The sequence below is a fragment of the Lacerta agilis genome, chromosome Z (genome assembly GCF_009819535.1).
Source record: "Lacerta agilis isolate rLacAgi1 chromosome Z, rLacAgi1.pri, whole genome shotgun sequence".
NCBI lineage: Eukaryota > Metazoa > Chordata > Lepidosauria > Squamata > Lacertidae > Lacerta > Lacerta agilis.
Genome location: NC_046331.1, coordinates 29,196,222 through 29,218,987, shown reverse-complemented (window position 1 = coordinate 29,218,987; position 22,766 = coordinate 29,196,222). Strand labels below are relative to the sequence as shown.

Below are 22,766 nucleotides of genomic sequence, written 5' to 3'. Positions count from 1 at the left end.
ATGTAGTTTCCTCATAATCATCCTTGTACTGCTTTAAGAGCATTTAATTTAAAAAAAATTGAATATTACATTTGTATCCCACCCTTCCGCCAAGCAGCACTGGGCAGCATGCATAGTGCCTCCCCAACTTATTAATTTTCACAACCACTTTGTAACGTCGGTTAAGTTGTGAGATGGTGATGACCCAAGATTGCATCCTGAGCCTTACAGAGGATTAAGTACCTGAACTGGGACTTACTATTTGCGTAAATATTGTCTCAGTTTTCCTTAGAGCTGCACAGTGCATGGGCACATATGTGAAATGGTGACATATCTGTTGAATTTGGGGACAGCAGAAAGTTGCAACCATGATGTGTGCCTAAAAAAAAGTGCAAGAGGAGCTGATTGGTGGTGACTAGATAAAGGTCTACTTAAGAAATATTAGGAGACAGGATGGATAAATGTTGTAGAACACCCTTTCTCTGCCCTAGATGATGTTTGATTGCAAGGCAGTTACATATAGAAATGCTAGTCTGCAGCTGCTTTAAAAAAAAAAGTCTGCCCTTGACCACACCAGCCTCTTATGTTTTCACAGGAATCTGAATAACAGCTGGAAGAAGACATCCAGGCAGTACAAGAAAGTAGTTTACCGAGAGTACCTGGACAGCTCTTTCACGCAGCCACAGGTCCGTGGAGAATTGGAAGAACACTTGGGCATCTTGGGACCATACATCCGAGCACAGGTTGATGATGTCATCATGGTGAGACACTCTATGTGAAATACGGGAAGAGTTGGAGGGTTTCATCTCTCATACTTAAAGTGGGATTATAAAAACAAAAATAGACTACCCCCCCTCTACATATTCCATTTGTTTAGGTCTGTATTTTACCTTATCTATCATGTCCAGTTCATATCTTGTAAGAAAAGCCTGATGTCAACACCTGGAATTCTTAGGCAACTGCAAGGACCCCAGCAACCTAGTAAGGGCCCAGTGCTTGCCATTTAAATTCCCTACAATGCCCTTGACAGATGTTTGCTCTGGGGCTCTGTGAAGAATTGAAATGGCAACTAGACCCAGCCACTTGGCACTGTTCAGCATCCCACTGACATACTGTCCAACATTTTCATTTCAAAAACAGGGATGCATGTCTTCCAGGATGTGCGCCCTGTCAAGTCACGTGACCCATGCCACAATCTTGCCCTGGAAAAAGCACTTTTTCCAGGGCTAGAGCACGGCACCCAAAATGGTCACCACAGTCTCACTCAAAAAACCAGGATGTCCCATTTTTTTCTGAGACACTTGGCAGTTTTGCACTGATAGAGACAAGGACAGGGCTCCTTCAGACCTCAAGCCAGTTTGATTGTCCAGAACAGGTTAGTAGCCACACACTTTGTGGTAAGGAGTCAGGGTCAGCTCTACCATTAGGCAAAATGAGGCAGCAGACAAGACTTTGGATGGCAGAACTGTATGTGCCACATGAACTGCCCCGTGCCACTAAGCTAGCCTGCTGTCAGATGCCCAACAGGACACTTTTTCATCACCAATGTCAGCTGCCAGTTCAGTTGGCTTTTGTATGTGGAATGGGAGATGGGGGGAAACACATCACCTTGTCTTTCATCTCAAGCAGCAAAATGTCTTGAGCTGGTCATGTATAGGAAGAAGGTCTATGGATGCGGTGGGGGGGGGGGCAAGGAGTCATTACAGTTACCTGTGTAAGATTACTTCTTTTTCTTTTAAAAAAAAAGTTATTTAATTACAATTCTTCTTGGTGAGTGATTGGGCAGATTTCTGCCTTTGTACATTAATATATCTATATGTAAAAGGGCAAGGTACTTAAAAAAAAAAGCTGACCATTCAGGGAAGGGGCCAGTAATATGCCCAACGGGGCCAGGTCCCCAGGTTTACCTTGGTAGTTTTGGCTCAGATCAGCCTTCCTCAACCTGGTGGCCTCCAGGCATTTTGGGCTACAACTCCCACCAACCCAAGCAAGCACTGGACCTATAGACTTCCAGCTTAAAAGGTGATGACCCCAAATAGAGTAAAGAACAGCTTGAGTTGTCTTTGTTCTTTATCCCCCTTCCCAAAAGTTAGTTTTCCTCTTTGCACCTGTTCTTCCCTCCTGTCGCCCAGGTGACGTTCAAGAATCTGGCTTCCCGCCCGTATTCATTCCATTCTAACCTGCTGCCCTACGAAGGAAATGGGGAGGAAGTAGAGCAGCCCATCCAGGACTCTGTGCAGCCGGGCGAGGTCCGAGATTACTCCATCAAGGTGTTGTCACACATGGCTCCTACAGTCAATGAGTTTGACTGCAAGGCATGGGCATATTTCTCCAGTATTAGCCTGGTAAGTGGGTAATGCATGCTCTCCTGCTGTTTGTATCAGGGCATTTCATGGGCCATGACAGGGGGCTGGCCAGACCTAACAGAGGGCACCTTGCAAAGATTAAAAAAGGCAAGGCCTCTTCTTGCAAGCTGAGGAAACTTAATGTGCAAAACAAGCAAATTACATCTGAATACTGATACTTGATTTGATTTGATTTGTTAGTCATTTAACACAAGGCTGTCTCCAGGCAACTTAGATCAAGTTTGAAAACATACAAAACTGTTAAAAACAGCTACCATCATAAAAAAAAATTCTCCAACAGAATATAAGCAACCAAATCAATACATTAAAACACCAGCTTCTATGGGATGGGGTGAACTTACCAAGAACAGCATTAAACTCAGCTGGATCAAATTCCATCCAACGCTTAGTTGAAGGGGAAAGTCTTAATGTAGCACCAAAGGATGTCAATGGCTGCAACAGGCCTCACTTGGAAGAGCATTCCACAGGCAGGGGGCCACACTTGAAAAGGCTCTCTTTTTTCCTTGTTCCCCAAGTTCTCTCGAGGGAAGGTCTGCATGTACTCTTGTCAAGAGTGGAGGTCAGTCATGGCTAGGGGTGGAAAAATTAGATTCAGTTTGCATTTAAAGATGGATTTAAATGCAAATTTAAATTGCACTTTCTGAAGCAATATCCAAACTGAAACACAGCCAACTTTTCAAATTTGCACTTTTCCAAATCTTGCAATGTGGTTCCCCAGCCAAGTAATGTGTACAAAAATGCATATACCATGATAAATATGAATGCATATATTAGTGAAAATAACAAGCACAACTGCATTATACCAGGGGGAAATTGCTTTGCAAAAATGTGTATACAGTATTAGGCAAAAATTACAAACAAAATGTGTATTTTAGGGGAGATTTGCACTAAAATACTGATAAATATTCATGATGACATTATATATAATATTCATCAGTATTTTAGTGCATATATTTTAGTGCACGCACGCACACACACACACACACTGATGTGGGAATGTGGAGAACAAAACTCAAGGCTGGGAAAATCAAAACCAGCAGATTTCCCCATTCCTAGTCAGGTCACAGAATTTTGCTTTTCAAGATTTCAGGCAGAAGCCCTTCCCAGGCTTACCTGCCTTGAACCTGGAATGCCATGTGTGCAAAGCATGTGTTCTGCCACTGAGCAACACCCCTTCTCCTTGGGATTCCCTTTCCATAGCTGCAACTCCTCATCTGTTTAGTTAAGACATTTGAGGAAGTTTGCCACAGATGGCTCTAAATGATTTTTTTATTATTTTATACTAAAATACTACAAAAAATAAAATACACATTCACATTCATTTTTCAGTTTTGGCTATCATAGCCGTGACTTTCCTCAGACCTTCCACATGGCATTCAGAATTATATCTTAATATTGCTTACATTATCATAAATCTCTTACTCACTCTATCTACCATAATTACAATAATATTTCTACCTATTAACTACAAAGCTTCTTGAAGTCCTATTAGCGTATTCAACTGCGAATTGTTTGTCAAATAGTTTGTAAACTTTAACCAGTCTTTGATGAATTTCTGGTCCCGCTGTTCCCGGATTCTTCCCATCATTTTATCCAGTTCTACATATTCCATTAATTTCACTGTCCAATCGTCTTTTGTCGGTATTTCTTCTTGTTTCCACCTTTGTGCTAGCAAGATCCTAGCTGCAGTCACTGCGTATTGGAAAAGTTTAACATCCTGTTTTTTAATGTCTGTACCTATAATGCCTAGTAAAAAGGCTTCAGGTTTTTTAGCAAAATTATATTTCAACATTTTTCTCAACTCATGATATATCATGTCCCAATATGCCCTCACCTTCTTACACTCCCACCACATGTGATAAAAGGTACCAACACTTTCCTTACATTTCCAACACTTATTATCAGACTTATACATTTTTGCTAGTTTAACTGGGGTAATATGCCATCTATACATCATTTTTAACATATTTTCTTTTATTGATGTACATGCCGTAAATTTCATTCCCTCCTTCCAAAGTTTTTCCCAGTCTTCTAGCATGATGTTATGTCCAAAGTCTTTTGCCCAATGAATCATCACCGACTTTACTTCTTCATCCTTCAGGTTCCATTCCAACAGCATCTTGTACATCTTAGCAAGTACTTTAAAGTCACTATTTAATATTTCAATTTCAAATTTTGATTTAGTCTTGCTAAAACCTGTCTTCTTCATGTCGCTTTTGAACTGCCACAGATGGCTCTAGGACAAAATTGTCCTTGTCACTTCCATCAGCATCCCCTTTGCTTTCCAGGCTCCCATTCTAAGTGGCATGGGCACAAAGGGAGGACTTTGAAAATTACATCTGATGTGAAAGTGGCCTTGTCCCGCTTAATATATAGTAAGGGTTGCAGCCCATCTGGGGAAACCATTAAATGGAAGGTGCTATTGTGGCAGAGAAAGGGAAGGGAGCAAAGAAAGGGAAGGAAGAGAAGGGATGGGAGCTGCATACATGTCAGCTTTGCATAGCTATAACTGGATCTGACTTCTGAGATTTCAGTTTTTATACCAGACTTGCAAGGAGGCCCACAGAAAAGTAGCTAGCTTGCAATTCTTTTTTTTTTTTACCCCCCTGTATACTGGTCACAAAGGAGGGGAAGCTTTATTCTCCAGGAAGCTGTCTAATCCCCATTAAAAGGTGAGGCTGCTTAGCCTCATAGTCCAGGTTGACATGGAATGAACATGACTTTAAGCCAGGGGTAGCCAACATGATGCCATCCAGTTATTGCTGGACTCCAACATGCCATCAGCCCCAGCCAGCATGGCCAATTGTCAGGGATGATGGGAATTGTAGTCCAGCAATGTCTTGGAGAGCACCATATTGGTGATTTCCGTATTTGCAGTGCTGCTGGGGTACAGGAACTGATATACCTCACTTCCAACTGCCCTCAATTTTTAATTCTAGGAGAAAGACCTACACTCTGGTCTTGTTGGACCTCTGATTATCTGCCAGCCTGGAGTACTGAGCACAGCATACAGAAGGCAGCTGGCTGTCCAGGAATTCTCCCTGCTCTTCACCATCTTTGATGAGACCAAGAGCTGGTATTTTGCTGAGAACCTTGAGAGGAACTGTCCTTATCCCTGCCACATCCAGATGGATGATCCTGCCTTTAAAGCAAGCAATTCTTTCTATGGTAATAACTTCCTTTCCACCTCTTTGTCTCTTTCCATGCTCCCAGTATAATTGGCACTGGGGCAAGGAGAGATGTGAAGGAAATCCCTGCCTTCTCCCAAGTAAATCTACTCAACTCGTTGATGGAAGCTCCGCTCTGTGTCCCTCTGCTGTGTGATCTGCAGAAGGTGGCTGTATAAGATGGAGCCTTTTCAGAGGGGAACACCCAATGGCTCTTCCTGTCGCTATTTTCAATCACATGCCAGTAAATTCAGATTCATAGAATTGTGTTGGCATCCGTCTGTCTAGAAACAATGGAAGAGTGTGCCTTTGGGGATAAAATCAATCCGTTGGAGAGTTACTGTAGTGACTGATATGAGACAGACATGTTTTCTTGCAGCTGGGGCAGACAAATAATAGAATCGTAGAGTTGGAGGGACCCCCTAGGGTCATCTAGCTGCACCACTAGGAGGTTGTACAATTAAAGTTGATTCAGAGCTCTTAGAACCTGTCCATACCCCATCTTACTGTGGATTGTGAATCCCTTGTGCATCCCTTAATTCCACCTGTCCGTGTGCTGTTTTCCTTCAACTGCTGTTGCCCTGTACTTTCTCCTCCCTGAATCCAGAGATTCCCTATGAAATCAATGTAACTCTCCTATTTTGGATTTTCAAAACATAGGGAATTGGGCTTTTTGCAACAAGGAAAGTGTGGGATATATGGTATTTGCTGTTTTTGTATATACTGCTTTGCTTTGTTTTATATGAAAACAATTGAATATATAAGTAATTGTTTCATATGGAAAACAACTCCATACATAAGGGTTTTGCTCTTCCGTTTCCCCCGTTCTGATTTTCCTTCTTCTTTTCTTCTCTCTGTTCTCCAGCTATCAATGGTTATGTCAGAGACAGTCTACCAGGACTAGTGATGGGTCAGCACCAGAGGGTGCGGTGGTATCTGTTGAATGTGGGTGGTGCCAAAGACATCCACTCTGTCCACTTCCATGGGCAAGTCTTTACCATCCGAACGGCCCAGGAGTACCGCATAGGAGTCTACAACCTCTATCCTGGTATGGCTATGAAATGGATGTCTTTATACATAACCTTCTTGCCAGCTTATATCTGCCTTTGGAATACTATGGAATATCACCAGGGGGAAAGAGCTCAGCAGCCAGTGCCTCTTTTATAGCACTAGAGGACACTTAGAGCAGCAGAGAGCCAGTGTGGTGCAGCAGTTAGAATGTTGGATTGGATCTGGGAAACCAGGGTTCGAATCCCGACTAGACCATTTAACTCACTGGGTGAACTTGGCCCACTCACTGCCTCTCAGCCTAACCTACCACACAGGTTTGTTGTGAGGATAGAACTGAGGAGGGGTAGAACAAGGTATGCCATCTTGAGCTCCTTGAAGGAAAGGTGGGATATAAATGTAATAATGATAACAATAAACCAAGTAGAAGCCATGTACAGAATCATGCTAAATCATGCTTAGCTGACATCATGCTTAACTTAAACCGGGGCTTAGGAGAACTCAGTTCTTCAAATTCATCATTGTAGAATTTTAGGGCCATATCCAACTTAGTTCTACGCTAAGTTGGCCCATTGAAATTAATGGACCTAGGTTAGTCATTTCCATTGACTTTAGTGGTTCCTGTTCTGAGCAACAACTCTAATACTGTATAGCCCTTAAGAGACTATTTTCTTTCAAAACACATTTAAAGATTGCCAAGAACTGTGTTGCAACATTTGGAAATGTGGATCATATTCCTCAGTTCCTTCACTCCAAGTAAGGACTGGGAGACTTCAGACTCACCCATTTTTGACAAGTCTCTAATATAATGTTATGTGGGGTGTTTTTTGGGGGGGCCAGGTCCAGTCTGTGTGAAACCCTGGTTCCTCTTCCAAACTTAGGATCCTGTATCTGAGGGTAAAATGTATAAGGGGAAACTTGCCAAGTAATAATAATAATAATTTATTATTTGTACCCCGCCTATCTGGCTGGGTTTCCCCAGCCACTCCGGGCTGCTTCCAACAAAGATTTAAAATACATTAAAATGTCACACATTAAAATCTTACCTGAACAGGGCTGCCTTCAGATGTCTTCTAAATGTCAGGTAGTTGTTTATCTCTTTGACATCTGGTGGGAGGGCGTTCCACAGGGCGGGTGCCACTACCAAGAAGGCCCTCTGCCTGGTTCCCTGTAGCTTTGCTTCTTGCAGTGAGGGAACCGCCAGAAGGCCCTCAGCGCTGGACCTAGGTGTCTGGGCAGAACGATGGGGGTAGAGACGCTCCTTCAGGTATACTGGGCTGAGGCAGTTTAGGGCTTTAAAGGTCAACACCAACACTTTGAATTGTGCTCAGAAACGTACAAAAGTCAGTTCTTTTGTCAAGGTAATGACTTTGGCTGGCTAGTTAAGCACTTTCATCTGGCATAAACAAAAGTGTTGCTCTGTGCCATAGAACAAATGGTTGGGCCTTTCCCTCACCCCCTTCTCCTAGTTGCTACGTAGAATGACAGTAGCCAGAGTTTTGTGTGGGAGGGAGCTGGAAGCAAGGTAGAAAACATGCTTGCTGCGTGCTAGACTTTGGGGCTCTCATGGAATTTTAATTGGGATGCAATAGCTGTTGCAGTATTAATGCTGTAGAGCCCCTCCGTCCTATGCTCAGATTTTGTGTGTGTGTGTGTGTGTATAAAAACCATATGTGCCAAAGGCACCACAATCTCTACTAACCTTCATTCCAAGGAAACTGAACCCTGGGTAAGTACCCTGGAGTTTCTCTCACTACTTGGAGATTGGGGTGGCTGGTAACAACAGGTATAATACCATCCACTTTACAAATTTGTATCTGAGAGCCAGTTTGGTGTAGTGGTTAAGAGCGGTAGACTCGTAATCTAGGGAACCGGGTTCGTGTCTACGCTCCTCCACATGCAGCTGCTGGGTGACCTTGGGCTAGTCACACTTCTCTGAAGTCTCTCAGCCCCACTCACCTCACAGAGTGTTTGTTGTGGGGGAGGAAGGGAAAGGAGAACGTTAGCCGCTTTGAGACTCCTTCGGGTAGTGAAAAGCGGGATATCAAATCCAAACTCTTCTTCTTCTTCTTCTGTTGCTGGTTTTTTAACTTGGAGAATAAACATGGATAGACATAGGCAATGCTGAAGCCCCAACAGCACCTATGTAGACTAGGTGGCTGCTCTCTCCAGCTTTCACGCACACTTTGAACGTTCTTTATCATATCCCAGAGAGTCTCTCAAAGGCTAACTTTCCCACAACATGTACTGTAACTGAAGCTGACAGAATGGACTGTAGCTGCATGGAAGGCTGTGTAGCTCAGTGGTAGAGTATCTTTTAAAAAATAATAATAATCAGAAGGTCTCAGGTTCAATCCCTGGTCTCGCGATTTACCGCTGGGAATGCCCCGTGTCTGAAATTATGGAGAGTTGCTGCTAGTCAGTGCAGATAATACTGACTTTGTATAAAACAGCTTTCTGTGATCTTAACTCCAGTTCTACCGGAGTTCTACCACACACACACACACACACACACACACTTAGGAAACAGCAATTGTGAGTAGCCTGGAGAAAGGAGTGCTACATCCCTGCTAAATCCTCTCTTCTGCAGATTCCTTTTTCAACTGTAGAGCTCAAAATGTTGCAGGTGTGCTTTTTGAACACTGGAGTGTGCAGCAAGGCTGCTTGGCAAAGTGGCAGGAGGAGAAAGGGTGGAGCACTCCCTCTTTCTCTCCCCCCCTTTCTCCACTCAACATCATTCCCTCTGTTATAAGAAAAAACTGCTCCTTTTCCCTTATGGGGTATCCAAGAGCCCATATGGAGTTCTTAAGTGGGTTCCCTATTGGTAGGAGAAAATAACAGAGGCCAACCAGAGCATATTGTGAAGCAAAGCGGCTAGTAAGCCTGATCTCTATTGCAATAGAAAAGCACTGTTGCAACAGGGTTCGCACTCCTCACACACAGGAGTGAGGAGGGAGAACTCTGAACAATGATGCACAAACCTTTATATAGACTTTTGAAATTGCCCAATCTGTAGCCCAAGACCACCCCCCTGAAGCATCATACATACAGTCTACAGCAGAAATCCTGTTTGCCACGGTACCTGATAATGGTCACTGATTGCATTACCTGGACAGCCTGGCCATTCTTTTTGTGATGGTTAATACTTTAGTTCCTGAATCCAGGTCATAGACTCACCCTATTCATACACAAATCTTCTTCTTCTTAGGCAATCACTAGTAGCCGAGTAAGATTGTCTTCCATAAACACGGTTTTATCAATGAGTCCATAAGTAACTGTGGAGGGCAGTTCTGGATCCACACATCCTTCCACAGTGGGAACATTGGTTTCCGGGCAGGAGTTGATCACGGTGCGGATTTGCCAAGCGTGCCTTCCTCTTAGCATGTTTCTCCCTTGTGTCCTGAGTTTGAGTGTCTTCAAAGCCCATGATACCAATTGGAGCACTCACAGGCAAGTGTTAACCAATTGTTGGTGTTTATACTACATTTTTTAAGATTTGCCTTGAGACAGTCTTTAAACCTCTTTTGTTGACCACCAGCATTACGCTTTCCATTTTTAAGTTCGGAAAATAACTACTCTACTCTGAACTTATACACAAATACACCCTTTAAAACAGGATTTGTAAGCAAAAAGACAATGAGAACGATTTCCCCATTTTCCTCCCTTACTGCAGAGGAATATTTGAGGTCACTGGGAGAGTCAAAATGGCTTCAAGGTTGCTCTCCTGTACTATTTCAGACACAGGGTTTATATACTTATGTTTGTGTTTGCCTTGTACATTTATGAACATTTATTTTATATTTGAGACCTTAGGATTGTTAAAACACCTCTTAAAGCTGTTTCTCTTAGACAAAGAACTTGCATTTGCGTGTAACATCACTTCATTCTGAAGGACCACCCTCTTCACCAGGAGAGTCTCCAATGGTCAACCTTAACTCACATGCAAAACTCTTCTTTCCTTCCTGTAGTGTTCAGTAACCAGTAGTGAATAACCAGCTGACCTTCTTTCCCCCCTTCTGGTTGCAGGTGCCTTTGAGACAGTGGAAATGAGCCCATCCCACCCTGGGATTTGGCAGGTGGAATGTTTGGTTGGTGAGCATGAGCAGGCTGGGATGAGTGCCTTCTTCCTAGTGTATGACCAACGTGAGTAGCAAAGCATGACCTTCTTCTTCCTGGCACTTTGATTCACTGATAGGAACAGGCTCAGATCCCAGTTTCTCTTTGTTATGTTTCTGAAAAAGACATAAAAGGAGTGACAATACATTCCTAAGATCCAGATTTTTACCACTTAGCTCTAGCTGTTGATCAACCCTCACACATCTGCAAGTTGGACTGAAAGCTACTTTCAACATAAAGCTCACATTTGTTCCTTCTGGCAATCAGTCAATAGCAAAGAGCAGGCCAGGATACACTTAAAAGAACATTTGTAATGGGTGAAGAGATGAAAGGGAGAATGCTGTTCTGTTGCATTTTACAGCAAGTAATGGGGAATCGGCTGTTGCTCAGTGACAGAGCATCTGCTTTGCATGCAGAAGGTCCCAGCTTCAATCCCTGGTGTCTCTAGGTAGGGCTGGGATGGAACCCCTGGCTGAAACCCTGGAGAGTTGTTGCTAGTCAGTGCATGTAATTTTTGAATTAGATAGACCAATGTATAAGGTTCAGTGTACAGTATAAGGCAGGGTCCTTATTGCTTCTATTGATGCCATGACACCCCAAAGACCTAGGCAGGGTTGAGATCTTTGCAACTTTAGTCCTGCCTTACAAGAGCAAGCCATCAGGCATTCTAAATATTAAACTGGAATTTGAAATATATTTCACGGTCTGTTGCATTCTCAGGACAGCTCAAAGCCCAGAATTTAGAAAACATTATTTATAAGTCTTTATTATAATACCTTTATATTTTCTCAAACTTTTCATTTCAGGGTGTCAAATTCCTCTGGGCCTAGCTTCTGGCTACATTGCAGACTCGCAGATCACAGCTTCAAAACACTATGGTAAGCACTTGACTCTTGGTTTATTAATTGATGGAACACTTGTTTCTGCTACAGATTCTTGCCATCCCGTTTAGGAGGAATGAGGCATTTACCAGAACATTACAGCTCCACAGAACTCTATTAGTGTCTCATATTTTGAAATCAGAACCTCCACACCATGACTCCTGGCTTCAGGTGCTTCCAGGCTCATCTAGGGAGCTCATCCAGACAACCTGTTTATTGTGCATTCATTGTGATTTGCTTGCACAAATATTATATGATGGCTACTCTTTTGCATGCAAAATGCCCCAGTTTCAATCTCCAGACTCTCCAAATATCGCTGGGAGGGACTCCTGTCTGAAACTGGGAAGCCAGTCAGGGCTTGTGCATACCTCAGCTTAGAGGGATTCTCCTCCAACTACTGCTGTCTCACACTTTCTCCTCCCTAAATCCAGAGTTTCCCTATGCTCTGTAAACCCAGATAGGAGTGCTACATCCATTGCATAGGGAATACCCAGATTTAGGGAGGAAAAAGTGTTAGATAGCAGTGGCTGGAGAATTTCATGTGAAGGAGGGGGAATTAAAGGAGAAGCAAGGGACTCACAACCCACATTAAGCTGAGGAATGGAGAGGCCAGTCAGTGTGGACAATGGTGAATAGATGAATTAATAGCCTGACTTGGCATAAGGTAGCTTCCCATGTCCCCTGGCCCTCCACTGAGGGTGCTTCCAGACTCTCACTGTTTTCAGGTGGGAGTCAATCACATACTACCTGCAAATTCAGGTTGTGCAACTATAATTATTACGAGGTCTTGTGCGAGAAACCTGCTTCCACAATGGAGACCAGACTTTTTGTGATGAGGAAAGTGATAGGAAAACACCCTGGAAAGTATGGAGGAAATGCCTGTTCTGATGCAGTGTCATTTCACCTCCCTGAAAGCAAATCACAATTAACGCTTATTAAATGGCCAGCATAATTTAATCTCCCTGCAAAAATATCAGAATGAATGATTGATAAACAGGTTGACTGGTAGCATCATGAGTCCTTGATATTTTTAAAGGGATTGGGGGATCCATGCAGAGTAGCACAGGCAGCAGAGTACACCTCCATTGTTGGTCATTCACTGACATTTCTGCTGTACCGATCTGTCTGCAGTAGCACAAGCAGTGGTTCCTCCAAAGATGGGTGTGGGACCCAGAGATGTAGAAGATGTGCATGGTGGCGGCAGCTCTAGCTACCTCACCCACTGCTTCCCTACAGAGCTGGGTGACTTCAAACAAATGTTTGTTTGTTTTTAAAAGGAGACCAGTGTCAGCCATAGAGGTCCCCCCCTCCTGCTGGCTTTGGCAACTGACCCGTCCATGCCAGCTTCTGGCACAAGGCCTAGATGGGCACAGTCCTCAGAGACAAAACAGAGACATGCAGACTCCTGTTTACTTATGTATCTATGTGCACACTTGAAGTGCCATGTTTTCCATGTGGATGTTGCTGTTATTTGTGTCTTGTGTGTGACTTTAGCTTTCCACCCATTCTTATTGGGTCCACATGAAATGTTACTTTCATCTGAGTATTGAGCAAATGAGTAGTGTTTTTTTAAAAAAAAAGTTTGGGAAAGACACCCAGAGACCAGAGGGATGGAGGATGACATGTCCAGTGGACAAGATGAAGCTTTTCAGGCACCATTTGCACTATACATTTAAAGCAATATCATCCCACTTTAAGCGGTAATAGCTTCCCCCAAAGAATCCTGGGAACTTTCCATTGGTGTTAGGGCACTCCTATTCCCATTGAGAATTGTAACTCTGTGAGGGGAATAGGGAGTTGTCTCTTAACAACTCTCAGCACCCTTAACAAGCTGCACTTCCAAAGATTCTGTGGGGGAAACCATGGCTGTTTAAAGTGGTATGATAAGTGCTTTAATTGTATAGTTCAGATGGGCCTCAGTCATTGATAGGCAACCTCTAGCCTCCTGGCCTAATTAGGTCCACAAAACCATTTCAGCCAAACCATGCCCACCAAGGATGGTTGAGTTTCTAGAACAAGGTCTAAAAAACCATGAATATCAAGTATTGCTTCTAGGGCAATTGGAAAAAGCCTGTTGTTGAGAGAGATACTGTTGCTCCCTTCCCAGCAATGCCCATTTTCTAATCTAGTCTTATTCCTCCTTCCTCCACTTTTTCTGCCCAAGGTCAATGGGTCCCCAGTCTGGCCAGGCTTGACAAATCTGGTTCAATCAATGCCTGGAGTACTGCAGAAAAGAACGCTTGGATCCAGGTAGGATTTATTTATTAGGAAGGGTGTGTGTGGATCTTGCAGGTGAGTAATACTAACACCAGTGTCAGAGGGATGCAGAATCCTCAAACTAGCCTCTGCCTCAGGCAACGGTAACAGTAAAGGTTTTTAATTCCAGAGAGGAGCCATGTTCAGGCTCCTTTCTCATGCCTTCTATGGAACTGTTAACACTTGATTAAGACTACTGCCTAACTCTACTCAGGAGCAATATTCTCACAAATTAGCAGAACATATGAGTGGGGGCAAGTGCCATAACTCCACCACCACCCTCCACAAGTTGGAGGGGTGAGCATTTGCAGTGAAGAGCCAACCATGCTTGTGAGATAGAACTCTGGTTTTCCAGGGTTCTGCATCACATAGGGAGCCTGCATGAGTACAGGAGACTCCTTTATGGTGATGGTTGCTTACTAACTGTGGAAGGGGTATAGTGATGGTGGTGGCGGCAGCAGCAGCAGCAGGGAGAGAGTGGACTTAGTGAGCTTATCTATCTTCATGCATTCTACTCACTCACAGATAGCTCTTCAACAGAGTAAGGTTTTTATACTTGAATTTTTAGAGAGTACATGAGCGAAGAGACTGGGGCTGCCCTCCGAGCCTTTCCTCTGGCATTGGCACATTCAGAGCAAATGCCTAGATGTAGCCTTTTCCAAGAAAACTGATACCCCAGTTGCTCAGGGTTCCAGGTCTCATGGAGCCTATATACATGTGAAGCCTCCCTCTCTCCCTTCAGACCTTTTGCCCTGTATGCTCAGCGTGACTTGCCCCCTGCACATGAAACTGTAAGTCTAAATGCCTGGAGAGGGCAAGTGTAAAGAGCAGCTGTTCTGCCCTTACCACAGTTGCCTCAGGAGGGAGGCCTGCTGTGCCTCCTTCCATGTTTTTAACCCCTTATTGTGGCTGGCAGTGGAGGCAGGTACATTAGGGCAAATAGGGCACTGCCTCTGCCTCAGTTTCAGGGCTGCCTGTGTAGAACTCAGTAGGGAGGGGGAGGAGAACAGAATTAGTATTACCGGTAGTTGCTTCCGCCTGTCATTGGCTTTCTGGCTCCGGCCACTGTGGGGCAACCTGCCTCCTGCCCTTCCAGTCCCAATGCATGGCTAGGAAGTAACAACCATGGGCTATGGGCAGTCATGAGGCAGTGACCAGTGAGCCCTTCATGTCTCTACAGGAACAAGAGCTGCCTGTGGATAGGCAGGGTGAAGCAGTTTGTGTTTGTTTTTAGATGTGTGTGTGTGTGTGTGTGTGTGTGTAGATGATAGATAGATAGATAGATGATAGATAGATAGATAGATAGAGATTTAGATTTTTTTAATCCCAGAAGTTTGCTGCCCTGTGCCCCTTAAAAGGAAAGGCATATACAAATACAAACAAACATATACATATACATATAAATTAGTGGCAGCCTTCCCTTTCTGAACATGGATCTTTCCTGGCCCTATCTGAAGATACCAAAGACAGTGGTGGCTGGTGCTCTCTGGGGCTGGTGGGAAAGAAAGCAGGAAGACCAACATTAGGCAGTGCTTGAGCCAATGACAGTAGAGCCAGATAATTCTAATGTTTGCCCTCTTGAGTTTTATAAGGGGCAACACTGAGACTGAGAAGGAAGCAGATGGGCAGGGCCACCCGCTGGGTAGTCATAACTAAGTAGGTAGGTGTAGAAGGAGGAATTGAGACTGAAATTGGTGGTGTAGTGCCTTATTTGCCCTAATGGACAAGCCTCCATTGGTCAAGGATTGAACCTGGAACTTTCTGAATGCAAAGCTTTTGCTCTCTCAGGCTCAGTATCATTTGCCCTGAGAAGCAGCCTCTCTCCCTCTGCTACCTCTGGCCCTCATGCTCCCAAAAATCAACTGTCTCACTTGGTGTGAATTCCTGCCTTCTATTGTCCAGGTAGACCTGCTACGACAACAGATCATCCATGGGATAAAGACACAAGGAGCGCGGCAGAAGTTCTCCAGCCTCTACATCTCCCAGTTTGAGATATTCTACAGTAATGATGGAGAGAAATGGAAGTGTTATAAAGGCAATGCCACCAGCTCCAAGATGGTGAGTGCCTTTTCTCCCTCATATTCCTCTAACCAGAAGGCAGAGAGCAAAGGAAGTGGAAAGGAAGAAGGCACAAAGGAAAGCAAAATTTCACCTTGGTTCCCCTGCCCCCAAGATATGCAGACTTTGCCATTGCACATACAATAGCAAACATGTATTTTTGCACTTTGGATTGGAAGTGCAACAGCAGAGCTTATTCAGTATGTAGCTCACAGGTCTGTTCAGTTTTTGGTGTAAGCTACCCAAGGGGTGGTGTTGTGGTGCTTAGCAACCAGTCAGAGTGACATGAACTTTACTGAGGTATCATGTGCCCTGATTTGCTGTATAGTCCTGAGGGATTTCTCTTCTGTGTGTTTAGGTGAATGTCCCTCTGCAATGTACAAGGCCTGAAATAAGAAAGACAAAACAACTCTGTTTCACTTTTCTCCTCAAATTATATGCAGTTTTACTCCATTTTCTTAGCAAAGTGTTATCAGGATTTTTCTCTCTGAACTCCAACTGCCTTATTTAAGTGGCTTTGCTAACATTTAGGACTTGAAACAATAGAAGCAGAAGCAGAACTTATGCTGTAATCCTTACTTCAATTACTTGGAAGTAAACTTCATTGAATTCAGTGTGTTTTACTTCTGAATAGACATATGCAGGACTGCACTGTCAGAAACCATGAAGAGAAACAATCAGTAAAAAATATACAAGCCCTTTGATCCTAGGAATCTCCACCCAATGCAAAGCATAGAATGATGTGAATGTACATGACCGTCCCAGATTATTACTAAAGTTAAGTACAGGTTCTTATTGATAAGAGACAGGACCTGGTAGCCCTTCTGGTGTTAGACTCCAACTCCCAGCCAGCATGGCCAATGGTCAGGGATGAAGGGAACTGTAGTCCAGCAACATCTGAAGGGCTGCACATTCACTAGCCCTGCTCTAGCTGATTGCTTAATATTTTATAATTAACAGAAGAATGGATGAGCTGACTTGCAAAGCTATGAGTTGAGGGTAATGAGTTGTAGTTCTGATGGACTATGTGTTGGTTCTAGGAAAAAATAGGTATAACAGAAAGGAGAGTTCCTGGATTCCAAAACCCAAGTTTGGGGCAAGTGCTCTTTGGTGAGAGAATCCCAGCAGAGATTTAAAGTCATAAAATGTGCAGCGAAGTAAAGTGCAGAAATTAAAGGCTGCCCTTTAAAGTGAGTTCCAAAAATGTCCCCTTAAAAAAGTTTCTTTCCAAAGTTTCCCTCTTCCTCATCATAGAAAAAAGCCATATGTTTGGTAAGTTCACTTACAAACTCTCCCAAGATTCATGTGCTTTCCCATACAGCAGTAAGAAAAAAATGCACAGGCAGTAAAACTTGGCTTAGTTACAAAGTGGTGAAAGTTCCTAGATTAGAGGTTAGTCTCTTCACACGCTGAGTTTCTCGTGTAGACTACGGTTACAAAATTGGTTAAGCCTGGCAGGACATCTTACTCTATGTTATTATTGATGCATTAATTAGACTTATGCATGTTTATTAAATGAAGCTGCTTATCCCACACTATGTGTGGTACAATCTAATGTTTACTCAGCAGTCAGTCTCACTGAGGTCAAGTAGACTTACTCCCTAGTAAAAGGATTTAGATTTAGGATTGTTGCCTCATACATTCAAGAAATCACGTGAAGTTGCAGAACTTACCGTACTTGTGAGGACTAGTCATATGCCAGAAAGCTATCGAATATTAACTTCTTTATTTTGTTAATGCATACTCTCCTTTGCACAGTTTAAAAATGTACAGTTTTAGACAGCAATTTCATAGTTGCTTTTCTGGGAGTAAGCCCTCTTAAGCTGAGCAGAACTTACTTCTGAGAAGACATGTAGAGGGTGCTGCAGTTACTGTCACGCACCCAAGTATTTTTAACCATGCTCAGAGTCTCATAGACTCCACAGGTCACACTTTGTACCAGATAAGTGCAGGACCTTTTGTATGAAAAGCTTGTGCTCTGCTGCTGAACCATGCCCTTCCCTTGCTATTCCAGTAAAATTAATATTTTTAAAGGGTGTGTGTCATTGACCTCTTGACTTCCTAAAATTTCTCTTTGTTTTTATATAGAAAGCTTGCCTTCAGTGCCAGAGTGTGGATTCCATGCAGGCTTTGCATAGCCCCTGATCACAACTTCCATTCCCACCTCTGTGTTTTTCTCTCCTTGCCTGCAGATATTCTTTGGGAATGTGGATGCAGCAGGCGTGAGAGACAACAGCTTTAACCCTCCCATTGTAGCCCGCTATATCCGTCTCCACCCGACACACTTCAGCATCCGCAACACATTGCGCATGGAGCTCATCGGATGCGACCTGAACAGTATGGCAGTGAGGCCCTCTCATCCTTCACACTCATAGCCATAGGATTGCAGAGGTGGAAGGGACCTTGGAGGTCCTCTATTTCACGCCTCTTGCCTAGTGAAGAATCTGCCATATAAGATGCAACTCTAGGGTCCCTGAGAGATGGCTGACCAACCTCTGCTTAAATATCTCCAGTGAAGGAGAGCTCACCACCTCCTGAGGTGGTCTGTTCCACTGTTGAACAGCTCTTTCCCTTTCTCTTAATGTTTATCTGAAATCTGTTTCTCTTCCGTTTCCACCCATTGGTTTTCCTTCTGTCCTCTGGAGCATCAGAGAACAGGTCTGCTCCATCTGTCATGCCTCCCCTTAATTATTTCATGCCCAGCTCTTTCAACCATTTATCATAGGACTCGGTTTCTAACCAACTAGAAGTGTTGGAAATCAACATAAGGTTTCTTACAACTATGTCAGTGCATAGCAAATGGTCAAAGAGCATTTACATCTGTCACGGTATATGTAAACTTGAAAGTGTCACCAGGGCCACTTCAGGAACTGAGGGCCTCCCTTGGCAGGGTGGGAAGGAAAGGGCTCTTGAGGGCAAGTGAGGGTCATGTTGTTTCTCCACTTTTCTCTCCTAGGCTGCTCTATGCCACTAGGAATGGAAAGCAATGCTATATCCAATGAGCAGGTCTCAGCTTCTTCCTACATCAGCAATGTGCTTTACACTTGGTCCCCCTTTCTGGCCCGGCTTAACTTGAATGGGAGAGTCAATGCTTGGAGACCAAAGGTAATTTTGCATATGGGCAGGTTCACCAGATCTAAGGCAGAGCTGGTGAACCTGTGGCTCTCCTGGTGTCATACCAGCTCCAGCCAGCATGGCCAGTGGTCAGGGATGATGGGAGTTGTAGTCCAACAACATCTGGAGGGCCACAAGTTCCTCATTCCTGCTCTAGTTTGTTACTCAGCATTGTGTGATTAGCAGGTGAATGGGCGAACTGACTGTTGCAAAGCATTGAGTTGGAGATGGTATGAAGCATTATGCCTGGTGTGAAGCATTATCTGTGGTGGACTATGTGCAGTACAGTCCTGTTTAAATCCCACCTCTCGGTTCCTTCCCTTCCCAGCTGTGCTCTGTGCCTTCCTTGAGTGCCTGGAAGGTGTCCCTGTATATGTGTGTGTGTGTGTGTGTGTGTGTGTGTGTGTGTGTAGAAACCAGAGGTGGGAGAGAAATTTGATTTTGCTGGCATTTAAACAAAAACTTACCTGATTCACACTGACACACAGCTATTCTTTTAAAGTCACATTTTTCTGAATTTTGTGATGTAGTTCTCCAGCCAAACAATGCATACATAAATGCTTATTTTAGGGGGAAATTTGCCTTAAAATAAATACGATGGCCTCACTATCTTTTTCACAGGTTGACAGCTCAGCAGAGTGGCTTCAGGTGAATTTCCGTAAGACCATGCGGGTGACTGGGTTGATGACTCAAGGTGCGAAGTCTGCCTTCACCAAAATGTTCGTGAAGGAATTTTCTCTTTCGAGCAGCCTGGATGGCAAGCGCTGGGCCTCCGTCCTACAAGGAGGGAAAGAGAAGGTAAATAATGCCTATACTTCTGGGGTGTCACTGGTGCCTCTTTATTCTAGCCAGTGACGGCTTCCTTGTTTTTCTCAATTGAAAGTTATATGTCTTCCGGGTGGGAAGGTGGCAGGGAGGCAATTTTATTTCCTTGTTTAACTCAAACTATATGGCACACTAAACATGCTTTAAAAAAAAAAAAAAAGCATTGTGGAAAATTAAGATGGCTGTTTCTCCAGTGTAAGCCAACAATATATCAGAGACGTTGTGGGCAGCTCCTGGACATCCCAAGTTTTTTAGAAGGAGAACCCTGGGCAGGTGTCATTAATGGGTCCCGGACGTGGGTGGTGCTGTGGTCTAAACCACTGAGCCTCTTGGGCTTGCTGATCGGAAGGTCGGCGGTTCGAATCCCCGCAACGGGGTGAGCTCCTGTTGCTCTGTCCCAGCTCCTGCCAACTTAGCTGTTCGAAAGCATGCCAATGCAAGTAGATAGGTACCGCTGCGGCGGGAAGGTAAGCGGCGTTTCCATGCGCTCTGGTTTCCGTCTTGGTGTTCCGTTGCGCCAGAAGCGGTTTAGTCATGCTGGCCACATGACCCGGAAAGCTGTCTGTGAACAAACACTGGCTCCCTTGGCCTGAAAAGCGAGATGAGCACCGCAACCCCATAGTCACCTTTGACTGGACTTAACCATCCAGGGGTCCTTTACCTTTACCTAATGGGCCCCACAAGGGGCCAAGGCTGCTATGTGGCAACAAAGGCCTGACCCAGCCCCTGCAAACTTACCGGTATTGTCTTTTTCAAGCAGCTTTAGAGGTTGAAGGAATAATTAATTATCCCACCTCCCTTCTTTTCAGATTTTCCAGGGAAATCAAGATCATTTCAGCCCAGTGGTGAACCTCCTAGACCCTCCGCTATTTGCTCAATATTTGAGGATACACCCTGTCCACTGGAATAACCACATTGCACTGAGGATGGAGTTTTTGGGCTGCGACACCCAGCAGATGGCCTAGTCAGGATGCACCTGCATTTTTGCCAATGCAGCGAACTTTCAGCAGCCCTTGTGCAAGCCACCCACGCCATGCCAGCTGGAACAAGTTTATATCAGTGACATTTGAGCAAAATGATTTCTGTCACCCATATATTTTTGATAATGTTTTTGTAGCGTAAGAAACAAATTAAAAATCATTGTAAGATTCATGCTTCTGCACCGATTACTGAAAAGATATTGTTTCTTGCAATACATACCTGCATCATGGTTCTTAGGGCTAAATTAGAGGTAATATTAACTGTGTGTTCGCATTTAATGTGTCTAGTTTTGTTTTTGTTTTTTTAAAAGCAGTTGTTTATGAGTGTGGGGCAGAAGATCAGAATTGGATCTATGGCACACGAGGAGGAGGTAAAATTATTGTTCTCCACACTGCAGTGTTGCATCCCTCAAAAAAGAGCTCTTACTCACCCAATGATGAAAGCTTCTTATGATGCCAGTGGGAACTTCTCACATGGAATGAATGGTGATTCTAAGAGAGTCAGGTGTCCCATAATGAGCCTGGTCTTCACCGGGGACCCCATGGCTGCTTTCAAAAAATTTAAAAACTAGACGTGAATCATTTCAATCATGAAATCAATGCCATATTATTTGGTTTGCCTGCTGTAATTCTAATCACAGTTACTTGGAAGTAAGGCCCACAGAGCTATGTGCATCCTATTTTGGTCCACACATGCATAGAATTAAGGTGAGTAAAATAAGGAAATATTTTCTGGCATCAATGTTTTTGAGAAAAATATGAAAACCCATGGAAATATAAAATGCGAATGAGTCCTAAATAGACAGAAATAGATATAGTCAGTAAAACAGGGATAGCACACACACCCGCCCAACCCCTGATGCTGTTGTACTTTAATTCATATGAGTCCCAGCTAATGGTCAGGAATGATGGGAGTTGTAGTCCAGCAACATCTGGAGGGCCACAGGTTCTCCACCCCTGAATTAAAATTTGCTACATAAGATTATAAGAAGAGTCCTGCTGGATTATACCAAAAGTCAGTCTAATCTAGCATCCTGTTATCCACTGTTGGGCAATCAGATGTCTCCAATTTTTTTTACTTAATTCCTTTTCAAACCATCAATCACATGAAGGTGGACAGTTGATAAACCTATCAAGTCACTTCCTTCTTTGTGCTGTATAAGAGCCAATTCCACAATATTAACCATTGTTTTCCATCAGGAGAATTATATACACTTTCAGATCCTTTTGGATGTTGTTACAAAACGTGAGCGTGTCAAGCATTTTTATACCTTTCTGTTTTCAGATTTCTGCCTGTGCGTATCTGTAGTCAGAGAACAGTGCCACATGATTAAAGACCACTTGTCTTGTTAAGATCTGTACTTTCTCCTCTTGTTTTCCTCCCTTGACTGATTCCTGAGCTTTCCCAGCATTAAAAGTCCCGGCTGCAAGCACAGTCAGCATTAATAGCAGGTAATAATTAATTAGTGAGGGAGGCCTCTTTCTGCAGTTTATAGTTATTTTCTATAAACTCCTGGGATCTCAAATAACTGGAGAGGCAAAACATGTTTGATTTATTACTTGTTTTTTTTTTCTTGATTTGCACACCACCTTTCAAAAGACATTTCCAATGTGGTTTGCTGTACTAGCAAGAAAAGCAGTCAGAAGAGGAACAACACTGGTCATAAACACACACCAGTCATTTAATGGACATGGTTTCCCACAAAGTAGTTTGCCCCCTGGGAATTGTAGTTTGTTCAGGGTGCTGGGAATTCTAGCTCCATGAGGGGGCAAACTACAGTTCCCAGGATTCTTTGCTATAACTGTATGGTGTGGATGTGACCATCAAGTACACCTGCATAAAAAGTTTTAAAAGAGAATCTAAGAGCTGGCATAGAGGCGATAAGGCTTAAGCATAAAATGGTTCTCACGGCATGTGTAAAAGGTGGCTTGACAGATTTCCCTAGGAGGGAGTTCTACAACCATGGTGCCAGCACTGAAAAGGCCCTGCCCTTGTTACCAGCCAACCAGATCGTA

General features: G+C 43.7%; 1 protein-coding gene across 7 annotated transcripts in view; it reads left to right on the top strand.

Annotated features, from left to right (window-relative positions):
* F8 (coagulation factor VIII) overlaps positions 1-20,990 on the top strand; it is a 71,401-nt gene extending 50,411 nt beyond the window's left edge. For 3 of the 7 annotated variants that reach the window (XM_033137170.1, XM_033137169.1, XM_033137176.1), the window contains 12 exons: positions 575-740; positions 2,112-2,324; positions 5,285-5,513; positions 6,378-6,560; positions 10,547-10,663; positions 11,443-11,514; positions 13,682-13,767; positions 15,676-15,831; positions 18,024-18,168; positions 18,788-18,936; positions 19,567-19,743; positions 20,580-20,990. In XM_033137170.1, the coding sequence (XP_032993061.1) occupies positions 575-740; positions 2,112-2,324; positions 5,285-5,513; positions 6,378-6,560; positions 10,547-10,663; positions 11,443-11,514; positions 13,682-13,767; positions 15,676-15,831; positions 18,024-18,168; positions 18,788-18,936; positions 19,567-19,743; positions 20,580-20,735 (1,849 nt within the window). In that variant the 3' untranslated portion in view covers positions 20,736-20,990. Of the gene's footprint in view, positions 1-574; positions 741-2,111; positions 2,325-5,284; positions 5,514-6,377; positions 6,561-10,546; positions 10,664-11,442; positions 11,515-13,681; positions 13,768-15,675; positions 15,832-18,023; positions 18,177-18,787; positions 18,937-19,566; positions 19,744-20,579 lie in introns of those variants that run through there. The other 4 variants (XM_033137171.1, XM_033137174.1, XM_033137172.1 and 1 more) reach the window with 2 other exon arrangements.
* The last annotated feature ends 1,776 nt before the right edge of the window (positions 20,991-22,766 follow it).